This window comes from Capra hircus, chromosome 17 (genome assembly GCF_001704415.2).
Source record: "Capra hircus breed San Clemente chromosome 17, ASM170441v1, whole genome shotgun sequence".
NCBI lineage: Eukaryota > Metazoa > Chordata > Mammalia > Artiodactyla > Bovidae > Capra > Capra hircus.
In genome coordinates, this window is record NC_030824.1 from 20352123 (window position 1) to 20366017 (window position 13895).

The following is a 13895-nucleotide window of genomic DNA, read 5'->3' on the forward strand; positions in this document are numbered from 1 at the left end:
CCATCTCATGACCCCATGATGGCTGTGACCTCCAGTTTGCAAACCCTGTCCCCCAAAGTTTTGCATCTGTGATGGCAAGAAGGGGACAAGAACATGTAAAGCAGCAGAGAAGATGGGAGCAAAAAGCAAGAACGTCTCAAATGTCCAGCCAGAGAGGACTACTTAAACCGTGCTCCATTCAAGCAGAGGAATACTCTACAGCAGTTACAAAACCAAACCAAATGGACCTCAGTGACATACATCTTCACAGATAAGTGAATCCCAGGAACATAATGCTGATTAACAAAAAAACAAAGTGCAAAAACATATATGATACAAGGCCACTTATACACCTAGGCTCAGGAATACGCTTGTGGAAAAACCACAGAGAAAGGCCAAGGGAGGAACCCCAGGGGGCACCAGGGATGCTGGACGGTGGAGCCTGGGTCGCTCAATCAATGTGTGGAGCAGAATCCCACACCCCTCACTTGCCAGTGGAGAGCATCAGGCTCTGACATCACCGACAAGGAAATCTTTGTGGCGTGAAGCCAGGGGCACTTCAAGGTCTGTTTGAGCAGTGAGCTCACCCTAATTTTTTATGTGTGTCAAGGGAATTTGTAATTTCCTCGATTCTGTCTCGTCACAGCAAAAATCTGAAGCCCTTGGATGGACCAGTGTTACAGCTCAGTTTTATTCAGAAAGTAAAGAAAAATACATCCTCAAGGCGTGAGGGCATGCGACCCAAAAGACAAGACGAGAATAGAGGCCCAAGTTTGGCTCCTCTTTTTATATGTTTTTTTCTCCTCCCGCTGAGCCTGCCCTGTATAAACTGGGCTAGCCAGAAGCGCCGTTTGTTTTACCTGAGGTGCTCACTCTGGTCCTCGGACCTTCCTTTGTTCTATTTCCATGGGCTTTTCCTTTCCTTGTCTTTTTGCCACCACCATTTTGGACTCCTTTTTCCTATTCTAACTACCTAACATATATACGCACACAAATGTACCTGTGACAGGAAGTGCAATCTCATTAAACTGTGTATGTTAAGTTGCTTCAGTTGTGTCCGACTCTTTGCGACCCCATGGACTGTAGTCCACAAGGCTCCTCTGTCCAGGGATTCTCCAGGCAAGAAAACTGGAGTGGGTTGCTGTGCCCTGCTCCAGGGGATCTCTCTGATCCAGGGATCAAACCTGCGTCTTTTATGATTCCTGCATTGGCAGTTGGGTTCTTTACCACTAGCACCACCTGGGAAGCCCTCTCAGTAAACTGCTGCTGCTGCTGCTAAGTCGCTTCAGGCGTGTTTGACTCTGTGCGACCCCATAGACGGCAGCCTACCAGGCTCCGCCGTCCCTGGGATTCTCCAGGCAAGAACACTGGAGTGGGTTGCCATTTCCTTCTCCAATGCATGAAAGTGAAAAGTGAAAGGGAAGTCACTCAGTTGTGTCCGACTCTTCACGACCCCATAGACCGCAGCCTACCAGGCTCCGCCGTCCCTGGGATTCTCCAGGCAAGGACACTGGAGTGAGGTGCCATTGCCTTCTCAGTAAACTACTACTTTTCATATGAAACAGTGACTAATATTTTCTATTCTTTTCCATTAAAAAAAAAAAAAAGCTGGTTACATCCCATATGTTCCCACGATATGATCTGTGGTTTGAAACTGCTGCTCTGAGACCCATGAGCCCTCTACTTCAGGGCCTTTGCTCATGAAGTTCTCAGTATGGGACGGCCCCTCTGTTCTCAGCTGGTCACTGAGCTCTTACCCTAGAAGACACTTTCCCTGAGGAGCCTATACTCCTACACTGCCCCTTCATGGTACCCGATCTTCCCTTCCATGGATCTTGTCCCTCCCCTTGTGTGACACTGCGTTGTCCATCTTGGTCTTGTCTGCTGGACTGAAAGTTCCAGAGGCCGTAGACTGCTCTACTTCCCGGGCTGGCGGGTGGACGGAGTAATCACCATCTACAATGGGCCAAACCCTGAGGCATCACCAACCTCAAAGCAGTCTCATTAAACGACTTATTCTTAATGGGAACAATGCACTAATATTTTTTATTCTATTCTTCCATGGGCCTCGAGCTTCCTATCCCTTAATCTTGTTGTCGTGACAACCCAGTAAGATACTCACTCTACCAGACAAGGAAACCAAGTGCAGAGAGGTGGAACCCCTGTGAGTAGACAGGTACCCCCATTCCACTGATCAAGAAAACAGGGCCCAGGAATGAGCTGGGAGGTGGAGGGATCAGCACTCTGTTCCAGGCCAACTGACTCCATAGCCTAAGCTCTTGTCCCGAGGAGTGGACACTTGGGCCAGGACCCGTGGTCAGAGGCTGCAGGTGACAGCGACCAGAAGATGAGAAAGACACCCATCTCAAGAGCCCCACCACACGCCAGGCACTCGTTCACCAGCCTGACAAGGCGGGCACAGCTATCCCTCTTTTCCAGATGATGAAACCTAGACACAGAAGGTGATGCAACCTGCTCAGATCCCGGGATGCCCTCTCGCTGCACCCACAGCCCCCACTGTACTGACCTGATCCCCTAAGCTCTCCATCAAACACCGAAGTGACCAACCTGCATTTCAGGGGAGCGGTTCACAGGGATGAAGATGGCGGGCTTCGATGGGGGCCTGGCCAGGGCAGAGGCTGCCGCGGGAGTAGCTGCCGGAGGGGCAGGAGTCTCGGCTGGGCCGCTGGGCACTGGGCTCTGGCCGCTGGTCCCAGACGGAGCTGGTGGCAGGTGCGCTGGGGTCGACCCTGCACTGGCCTCTGACTGATTGTCTGTTGGGGCCTCTGACTGATTATCTGTTGGAGCCTCCTCGGGTTCAGAGTCCACTGAGGATTCAGACTCCTCTTCTGCCTCCTGGCGGCGGCGCTTCCGGTGGGCCCCACTGAGGCTGCTGATCCTCTCTGGACCCTGGGCTGCCGTATCATCCGGTTTCCTGCAGGGAAGGCCAGAAATCAGACTCTAGGATGGGCCAGCCAGCCTGAGGCAGCTCTGGATTGCTGAAGGCTCATCAGAGGCAGGACTCAGAGGCCACGCCCCTTCCTGCCTCAGGGCCTTTGCACCCGCTGTCCGTGGTCCCTGCAAGTAGCTTCTCCCTCACTTGACTCAAAGGTCGCCTCTCAGGAAGACTTCCCCTGACTCTGCAGCCTCAATCACCTCTCCCACGCCCTCCATCCTCTTTGCCCTGCTCTTTTCTACTGAGCAATTACAGCACTAGATTTATGTGTATTTATCTAACTACTGCCCATCTCCCCACTATTAGAACGTAAGCTCCTTATGGGAAGAAACTTTATTTTTGTGCACTGCTCTATTTCTAGGGCCCAGAGGAGAGCCTGAGATGCAGTTTGCATTCAATAAGCAGTCATTAAATGCGCCACAAGTCTTATGGGACGGGACTGGAAATGAACACAGTGGGCCAAGTGTGAGGGAGCAGCGAGCAGGGGCCTGAGCTGAGGGAACACAGAGGCCCTACCTAAGACCAGCTGCCCTATGGGAATGCCAGCTGGTGTGGCCACATCATTCAACGGGTCAAGACTGGGGCAGGAAGGAGAACCCGGATTTTAACATGAAATCTCCTAGTTCTTAAATATCGACTGTGGAAGTGTCTGTCTTCCCCAAATTCATGGTCATTCACATACTCAAAATGTGATCTTATGTGCAAACGGGGTGTTTGCAGATGTCATGAAGATGAGGTCAAACTGAGTTAGGTTCCTTATAAGAACAGAAAACAGAGACCCAGGCCCAGATAGGAGAAGGCCATGGAAGACTCAGAGAGACACATGGAGGACACTACAAGGACATACAGACTGGGGTGGCGTGGGCTGCTGGGGGACAGAAGCTGTCCCCCCAGAAGCTGGGGGACAGAATGGAACAGATTCTCCGGCCTCTGGCAGGAAACAACCCCACTGACACTTGACTTTGGACTTCTGGCCATCAGAGCCACGAGAATAAATTCCTCTTGCGTTAAGGTACCTGGTTTGTGGTGCCTGGTTACTGAAGCTCTAGAAGACCCCCATGTGGGCAAAAGATCCCAGTATATTAAGCAGCATATGAGGTCTCTACCCACTGGACGTATTTTAGCACATGGGTCATTGCAAATGTATTTTCTCATAACCCCAGAAGACCCTATGACTCCCAAGACATTCCCCCACCCTGGGAGCCCTGGAGGGAGGAACGGGCTTCAGAGAGGAACCTGGTGACTTACTCTTTGGTGTGGTACATGCGTTCTCCAGTGCCCAGCTTGGATGTGGTGTAGAAGAGTCTCATCTCAGCTTCTGAAACCTGGACTTCACTCAATTTCTGTAGCATCTCAGCTCGCTGGGGAAGGAAACGAGCGTGTTATACATTTGGCATCATGAGCCTCTCTTTAGAAGGGAAGTTGAGACTCTAAATAAATTTACAGCATCTCTAACACCCACAGTCTTTTTTAAACCAAAGGCTGAACTTCAATTGCCTGGCGTCACAGTGTTCTTAACCTTGACAGGCACGTGAGCTTGGGGTGGCTTCTCGTCTCCTTACAGAGTCTGCGGTTGGATAAACAAGGTTCTCTTTGCCCCATGGTGTGTCATAAGAGATTATCGACTAGCCAGATGCCCATCAAAGGGAGATGGAATAAAGTAGGGCCCATCTGTATAATGCAAGACTCCCCGGCAGTTAGTACAAGGGAGGAATAGCTCTTTGTGTGATGGGAAGTAGTCCCCACGCTATCTGGAATAAAGCAGTGAGAGGTGGGCCCAGCTGGCCCCCTTCCTCTGGGTGAACGAGTTACGAGTGTTTGTTTCACTATTCTTGAAATTATAGATACTTTAATATGTGCTCATATATGTGTATATATGTACACACACATATATACACATGTGCACAAATTTCTTAATTGAGAAAAGGAAAAACAACGTACAAAACAGCAAGCAAAGATGCTCGCAGGATTAAACCCGCGCCCAATCACAGGACAGTGAGTCCTCCCCTGGATGAAGCGCTCCAGGGACTGATGGCAGAGCTGCTAACGGCAGGCTGGTGTGTGTCCCCTGGTGGTCACAGCACCCTGTGTGGTCACCCTGTCAGAAAGACTAAGGAGGGATGGGAGAGAGGTTCAAGAGGGAGGGGATATATGTATACTTATAACTGATTCACTTTGCTATACAGCAGAAACTAACACAGCATTATAAAGCAATTATACTCCAATTTAAAAAGACTGTCAGGAGGTAGTCTCCCGAAGCCTTTAGATCAAGTTTCTTGGTCTCCACACAGTAGCATTTAGAGTCAGATAATTTTTTGATGTTCTGCAGGCTATTTAATAGCATCCCAGGCCTCTACCCTGCAAAATGCTAGTAGCATCCTCCAAATCGTCACAACTCCAAAAGTCTCCAGACTTGGCCAAATGGGCTCAGTGGGGGCAAAATTGTCTCTGTTGAGTCACTGCCCCAGACCCGAATACCAATTTATAGGAAATTGGACAGTGGAAGGACACTTTTTAAATTACAGAGATAAAAAAATTTAACCCAGACCATGGGAAAGTCTTTGAGACAATCCAATCTCTGCAACAAATGGTAAGGGGGAAAGACAAGACATGGGGTGGGGAGTGCAACGAAATGGTGCAAAGTTTGACTATTTACTGGCTATTTGATGGTGTTTTGAAAAAAATCTGGATGCGTTAAAGGCACTGCGGTTATTGGAAATGGTCTTTATTTTAGAGATGCAAACTGAAACACTCAGGGATACAATGCTACATAATGGGTTGAATGGTGGCCCTTCAAAACGATCCATCCATGTCCCAGTGCATGCTAAGTTGCTTAATTCATGTCCTACTCTTTGCGATCCTATGGACTGAAGCCTGCTAGGCTCTTCTGTCCATGGAGATTCTCCAGGCAAGAATGCTGGAGTGGGTTGCCACGCCCTGCTCTAGGGGATCTTCTGAACTCAGAGATCACACAGAAGTCTCTTATGTTTCCTGCACCAGCAGGCTGGTTCTTTACGACTAGTGCCACCTGGGAAGCCCGTGTCCCAGGACGGGATCTTGTTCAAGTTAAGGGTAATCAAGGATCTCAAGATGAGATACTGGAATAACCGGGTGAATCTTAAATTCAAAGACAAGTGTCCTTATCAGAGATACACAGAGGAGAGACACACAGGGGAGCAGCCCATGTGAAGATGTGGGCAGAGAATGGAGTGATGTGGCCACAAGCCAAGAAAACCTGGAGGCACCAGGATTTGGAAGAGGCCAGGTACTGCCCTCCCCTGGAATCTTCAGAAGGAGCGTAGCCCTGCCCACCCTTATGATTTCAGACTTCTGGCTTCCAGATCAGCAAGAGAACCCATTTCCATTGTTTCAGACACCCAGCTGGTCGTCATTTGTCAGAACAGCCAAAGAAACAGTACAGACTGAGGCTGCCTGGGCTTTGATCCATGGGGTAGGAACCCGGCTGGCCATGGAGATGATCAAGGTTGACCATGGGCCCGACAACTGTTGAAGCTGGTGACTGGCACATGGGACCTCGTGACACTAATGTCTCTACTTTCATATATGCTAGAATTTCTCAATATAAAATTTTCTCCGTAAGAAAATATTAAGTAAAAAAGGTCAAAACGCTCTAGGATAAAGTTTAAAAAATAAAATGAATGCGGGGTGGAGAATAAACAGTGAGCACATTGATCAACTGACTCCTGGTTCAACAAACATGGTCTCTACAAACCTGAACCCATTCCAGACTGATAGACACTCCAGAAGCGTGTCCTCCTTCGAGGGCTGGAAGGTTCTGATTCTTTGTGTCCCACAAGGGGCATTAGTTATATGTGGCTATTTGCATTTAAATTAATTAAAACCAAATCACATTAAAAATTCAATTCCTCTGCGACTTCCCTGGTGGTCCAGTGGCTGGACATGCTCCCAATGCAGAGGGCCTGGGTTCGAGCCCTGGTCAGGGAACTAGACCCCCCATGCTGCAACTAAAGATCCCGTGTTCTGCAATTAAGACCAGGTACAGCCAAATAAATACATTAAAAAAAAAAAAATCAACCCCTCAATCTGACTGGCCACATCTCAACTACTCAACAACCACACATGGCTAGTGACCACCATACTGGATGCTGCAGACAAAGAACTTGTCCTTCATTCCAAAAGTTCTACCTAATGGTCCTATTGAAGAGATCATGTCAGGGACACAGACCCCTTCCCTCCCCATCCCTCGCCAGCCTGGAGGGCTGAGTGCAGACACAGCATGCCTACCCGGCTCTTCTTCTCCTTCTGGTCTAAGATTCTCTGCAGCATCTTCCGTTCTTTTTTGGTCAGGGGCTTCTTCTCCTTCTTGGACAGGGGAGGGGCTTTGGTCTTTTTCTTCTTCTTCCCGGGAAGGACAAGAGCGTTGCTTGCATCGACTCCTTTCAACGTGTCCTTATCTGAAAAGATATGATGCCTGACCCACAGCCCCTGGAGGCTAGAGAGCCAGGATGCTTAGGGTCTCAAGATGCTATCTTAATACTGTTTTCCTCTGGGGGTGCCCTTCTGCCCTCTGTGCGAGCCATCCAAGCACCTGCAAAGGAACGGGGATGTAGGCTCACCGTACCTTCACTACACTGTCCATCCAGCATCTGCCACAGGTCACCCTCCACCATGAGTCGGGGTACCTCCACCCTTGTGTTTTGGGAAGACAGAAGGAGGTAGAGCAAGGAGGGAATAAACTACACCAGTGCCTTCCTCCCAGTAGGGTCCTGCTTTCAGAGAGTCTGTGAGATCAAAACCACTTTTACAATAACTCTAAAAGATACTCTCTTCTGGGTGTACAGTGGACTAAGTACTGAGCTTCTGTTATATCTATTTTTAAATGTTGGCATTTTTGGGAATTCCCTGGTGGCCCAGTGGTTAAGACACCATGCTTTCACTGCAAGGGGTGCAAATCCATTCCTCGTTGAGGAACTAAAATCCTGCGTCACAACTAAGCTCGTGTGCTGCAGCTGCTGAGCCCACGTGCCACAACAAGAGAAGCCCGTGTGCTACAGTAAAGACCCACTGAAGCCAAAAATCAATCAAAAGCAAAAAAAACCCAAACCCCTAAACCCCTGTTTTAATTTCTAATATGATAAATTTTGATAGAACTCACATTAACAAAAGCACTTGGGGTCTTCAATGTTTAAGAACATTAAAAATGTCCTTAGAGGAAAAAATTTGAGAACCAGTGTGTCATAGGAAGAAAAAAGGGGGGATATGCTAAAAATAAAAATAAGAAAGAGGGTAACAACATTGGATCAGTGATCAGAGAAGGCTCTTTGCAGAAGGCAAGCGGCTTTATAATCTTATAAGGTCCCTCTGGCCCCTAAAAGTCTCAAGGATAAATGGAGATGTCTTGTTCTAGGGTGAGAAACTTTTCCCAAATCTTTGGGTCTAAAAGACCTCAGGCTCCTCTGTGCTCACTTCACTGTCAGTCTATCTCACCTTCTGAGCTGTCACTGCTGTTACAACAAACGATGCCCATCACAGGACAGGTCAGTAAAGACACAGCCTGTCTTTACTTTTTAAAGCATTCTCAGTTACAAATATATTCTCCCAAAATACCACCCCCATGTAACTGCTGGACCCATGTGACAGCAGAGAAAATTGAGGCACAGAGATGTCAGGTGAGTTACTTCAACTCCCAGCCAATCCCTGCAACTTCTGAGGAGGGAATTCAGACTCCAGATTCCCACCTTGACAATCTTTCCCATAACTTCACTGCCTTCAGGGTCCAAGAGGAGAGTGTGGAAGAGAAGCAGGCTTCCCCATTGGGCCCCGTTCTCCCTCCCTCCACCTCCAGAACCTAGGCTCACTCTTCCCTAATACCTAAATCAGCTTGAGCTTCAGGGATCCTATACAAGCAGCTGGATGAGTTTAACTTCGGAGTGTGATCAGTTTCAAGGGCCAGCAAGACAACTGAACTCACTCAATAACTTCATCCTCAACTCTTCTGCGAAACTGGACCCATCAAGGTCACTGATGGCCTCCCTGGTGTTACATCCATGGGTCCTTCTCTCCCTCCCTGACCCCATAGCAACACGACACAAATGGTGGGTCTTCTTCATGATCCCTGGACAACCACACTCCCAAGGGTCTCCTCCCACCTCACTGGGCTAAACTTACTGCTCAGTGAGAGCTGGTCCAGTCTTTAGACTTAAATAAATATCACCTACACACAGTGATGATTCCAAACTGCTATCTCCCCTGGACTTACCTCTTCTAAGCATCTGAGTCAATAGCTGCCTGACTATCCCTCTACTTGGATATCTAACAGGGCCCTCAAAACACTCATATCCAAAACCAAGCTCTTGGCCTCTTCCCAAGCGGGCCCCTCCCCGCCTTCTCCAGCTTCCAGGCACTGGACCCTGGGATTAATTCTTGACATTTCCTTTGTTCTTGTGCAGTCAGCCAGCAAATCCTATCAGCTCCATCTTCCAAACACATCTTGAATTCAACCACTTCTCACATTCTCGGCTGCTGCTGTCCCGGACCAAGCATCAGCTCTTGCCCTACTGACTGTACTCAGCAGCCTCCTATCCAGTCGACCTGATTCTTTGCCCTCTACTGCTCTTCCTCAACACAGCACCAGAGTGATGCTGTTAAAACCTAAGCCCATGCCTTGTTCCTCCTCTGCTCTAAACCCTGCAGGTCCACTGTCCTCACCATGACCCACCAGGTCCTACCCATCCTGCCCTTACTTAATATTTCATCTCCACTCAGCCATTCTGATGGCCTTCAGGTCTTAAGGATTCAATGCTTTCTCAATGGGGCCTTCCCCGTCTACCGCACGAAAACTCTGCAACCCACCAAACACCTCTTGTACTTTACCTGTTTAGTATGAATGTATGCAAAATATTCTATATATTCTGTGTTTTTCTTTACTTGTCTCTTCCCAAAAGCATATAAACTGTGCACGACAGGGATTTTTTTCCACCTTAATCTCATCTTCTGTTACTCTCCTAGACTGGCACACCAGTCTTCCCGAACAAAACGGAGGAGTCTTAGCAGAAATGTCAAGCAGCCTGGAGCTAAACAGACAGATCTGGGCTGAAAAATACAAACTTAAAGGTCGCTGGTAGGGAGGTTATAATTGATGCCATCAAAATGAATGGAATTACCTTATTTTCTTGTCCAAATTCCCCACGTTGCTATACTACGACCACATTGGAAAGAAACTCCAGGTATTGTTCCAAACTCAGTTAAAACGAAAACTGTCATTATTCCCCCTTTCTTTGGATCATCTGAGGTGGGGGGCCTCTCTCCGGGAGCCTTCCGGAGTCGCAGAAGCAGGACATAGTCCGAGCGTCCTTTAGCCCCCCTGGCCAGCCCTGGTCCCAAGGCCCTGGTTGGTCTCTCACCCGAAACCCAGCCCCTGTCCAGGGCCTTCTTACCCTCCAGTTCCAGCCGCACGGGGGGCGGCTCGGGAGGGCCTTTAGAGGTGCCGGAGGCCGCCTGCTGGCGCCCCTTGATGTTGTACCTCCGGCGCAGCTTCCCCATGGCGCCCGAATTCCTGCTCCCGCAGGTAGGGTAGCAAGACCCGCGCACTTCTAAGCCCAACCCACGTGGGCTCCCACCGAGGTTCAGGACGGAAAACTTCCGGCTACGCTCTCGCGAGAGCTGGTACTAACAGACCTCCTGCGGGCGGGGCTAGAGGCGGGGTCACTTTAAAAAGCAAGGCCGGTGGGGGCGGAGTGAGGCGGGGCCAAGTTAGGGAGGGGCGGGGCCTGAGGTGCCCGAGAGTCTTCTGTATAAGCCCAGGGCTGTTTGCAGGAATGTGGTTTGAACCTCTAAATCTGAATTATCTACTAATATTAATTTGGGAATGAGAGTGTTTTGTCGGCTTTAAAAATATAACCTACTCCTGATACAGTCTTCTTCCCTCTTTTTTTAGCTTATCTGTACTTTCTGATATTCTTACAAGCAACATTGTTTGTGTAGTAAAAACGGCATTAAATATTTTCATTACAAAGACAGAAAAAGTAAAAGAAGGCATCAATTAGACAGCTTTGCATTTTCATGACCACATCACATTTCTGCGCTGCACTCGGAAATATTGTATTTTCTGAATTCTGTTATTATTTTGTGAATAGAACAGCTATACTGTGTCTTCACTAACTCAACATTCAAAAAACTAAGATCATGGCATCCAATCCCATCACTTCATGGCAAATAGATGGGGAAACAATGGGAACAGTGACAGACTTTATTTTCTTGGGCTCCAAAATCACTGCAGATGATGACTGCAGTCCTAAAATTAAAAGATCCTTGCTTCTTGGAAGAAAAGTTATGACCAGCCTAGGCAGCATATTAAAAAGCAGAGACATTACTTTGCTGACAGAGGTTCATATAGTCAACGCTATGGTTTTTCCAGTAGTCATGTATGGATGTGAGAGTTGGACCATAAAGAAAGCTGAGCACCGAAAGGAGAAGACTCTTGAAAATCCCTTGGACTGCAAGGAGATCAAACCAGTCAATCCTAAAGGAAATCAGTCCTGAGTATTCATTGGAAGGACTGATGCTGAAGCTCAAGCTCCAATACTTTGGCCATCTGATGTGAAGAATTGACTCATTGAAAAAGACCCTAATGGTGAGAAAGATTGAAGACAGGAGGAGAAGGGGACGCCAGAGGATGAGATGGTTGGATGGAATCACTGACTCAATGGGCCTGAGTTTGAGCAAGCTTTGGGAGTTGGTGATGGACAGATAGGCCTGGCGTAGTGCAGTCCATGGGGTCGTGAAGAGTCAGACACGACTGAGTGAACTGAACTGATTATGTCTCCATTTTTTTTCTGTTAAAAGCATAAACGCTGCTGCTACTGCTGCTAAGTCACTTCAGTCATGTCCTACTCTGTGCGACCCCATAGACAGCCTCCTACCAGGCTCCCCTGTCCCTGGGATTCTCCAGGCAAGAATACTGGAGTGGGTTGCCATTTCCTTCTCCAATGCAGGAAAGTGAAAAGTGAAAGGGAAGTTGCTCAGTCGTGTCCGACTCAGCGACCTCATGGATTATAGCCCACCAGGCTCATCCGTCCATGGGATTTTCCAGGCAAGAGTATTGGAGTAGGGTGCCATTGCCTTCTCCGAAAAGCATAAATGGTTAAGGGTAATGGTTAAGGGTAAATAAATTATATCATAAAAAAAAAGTGAAGGCGCTAGAAGATATTTTAGAATTTTAGAGAGGATATTTTCAAGAGTTAAAGTTATTGCCCCAGGAAAAGCATTTGAATAATCCAGAACAGGAGCTGGCTGCCAATTAGGTAAGTAACAGTTGTCGAAGGTAAGAATGAATGATAACTGTGATTAATCTGGACAAGCTCCCCTCTTCTTCAGAAAAGCAAAAATATATCCCCACAAACACACAGGTGGAGAATGAAAGGATTTTGATAGCATACATATGAACATTCTTTTAATTAATTAAAAAGGATTTTTGGGGAAAAGTTACAATGAGCAAATCAAACGTGTTTTCATGGATTTTATTGCTTAGGATAATAGCAGATTACAGTTTCTTCTTTAAATATGCTTATTTAAGTAAATAAAAAGTTACTATTAGGTAGGTAATAGTCCATTCTCTTATATTTGTTTCTGAAATATTATATACCAAAGGATTACCTCCAGAAGATATAAAGAACATTCATGGCACCCCACTCCAGTACTCTTGCCTGGAAAATCCGACGGGCAGAGGAGCCTGGTAGGCTGCAGTCTGTGGGGTTGCTAGGAGTCGGACACGACTGAGCGACTTCACTTTCACTTTTCACTTTCATGCATTGGAGAAGGAAATGGCAACCCACTCCAGTGTTCTTGCCTGGAGAATCCCAGGGATGGGGGAGCCTGGTAGGCTTCCGTCTCTGAGGTCGCACAGAGTCGGACACGACTGAAGTGACTTAGCAGCAGCATAAAGTAAAAGGCAAAAGGAAACTACACAACAGCATGGATCTTAATGTTGAACAAAAGAAGCCAACCACAAAAGATCATATTTTATGATCCAATTCACAGAAGTTCAAAAATAGGCAAAAGGAATCTCCTAAATTTTGGAGGGGGCGTAGTGAACAGGAGAGGGCAAAGGAAGCCTTTTGGCAAAACTGATAATGTTCCTTTTCTTGACCTGGGTGCTGGTCACATTGTGTGTTGTTTAAATTCATAGAGAAGCACCTATGACAGTATTTTTCTGCTTGTATGCCACTCAGTTGTGTCTGACTCTTCACAACCCCATGGACTGTAGCCCACCGGACTCCTCCGTCCATGGAATTCTCCAGGCAAGAGTACTGGAGTGGGTAGCCATTCCCTTCTCCAGAGGATCTTCCCAACCCAGGGATTGAACTCTAGTTATGAATTGCAGGCAGATTCTTTACCACCTGAACCTCTAGGGAGTCTTGTATACTGTACTTCAATTTTTAAAAGGTTACTTTAAATATTTTTTGATGATGATGATGAAATATACACCAGTGAATATAGGAAAACCTCACCAGAAATCTAGAAAAATGTAAGTTCAAAACAAGATATAGGGACTTCCCTGGTGGTCTAGTGGCTAAGACTTCATACTTCCAATGCAAAGGGACCTGGGTTTGATTCCTGGTCAGAGAACTAGATCTCACGTGCTGCAAGTCAGAGTTCGCATGCTGCAATTGAAAGATCCTGCCTGCCACAATGAAGACCTGGTGCAGCCAAATAAATGAATACAGTAAATATTTAAAAAGGTAACTTTTCACTGTGGGTTGACAGAAGTTAAGTTTTATTTTTATATCATTTACTTATTGAAGAAACTAAGGTCGTTTATCCTGTTGAATGTTCCACATTCTGACTTTAGCTTCTGCTGTTTCTAATTTTTTTGCTTCCATCCCCCATGTTTCCTGTAAACCGTGAGTTAGATGTGGAGGTCACATCAAGCTAGGGTTCAAAGTGTTTTGGGAAGAATCCATCACACAGGTGGCTTTGG

At 47.3% G+C, this 13895-nt stretch overlaps 1 protein-coding gene across 1 annotated transcript in view; it reads right to left on the reverse strand.

Annotated features, from left to right (window-relative positions):
- DHX37 (DEAH-box helicase 37) overlaps window positions 1-10557 on the reverse strand; it is a 30845-nt gene extending 20288 nt beyond the window's left edge. The window contains exons 1-4 of the mRNA XM_005691341.3: window positions 10354-10557; window positions 7202-7371; window positions 4184-4296; window positions 2548-2914 (exon numbers count right to left, since the gene is read on the reverse strand). Of these exons, the coding sequence (XP_005691398.2) occupies window positions 2548-2914; window positions 4184-4296; window positions 7202-7371; window positions 10354-10459 (756 nt within the window). The 5' untranslated portion in view covers window positions 10460-10557. The remainder of the gene's footprint in view (window positions 1-2547; window positions 2915-4183; window positions 4297-7201; window positions 7372-10353) is intronic.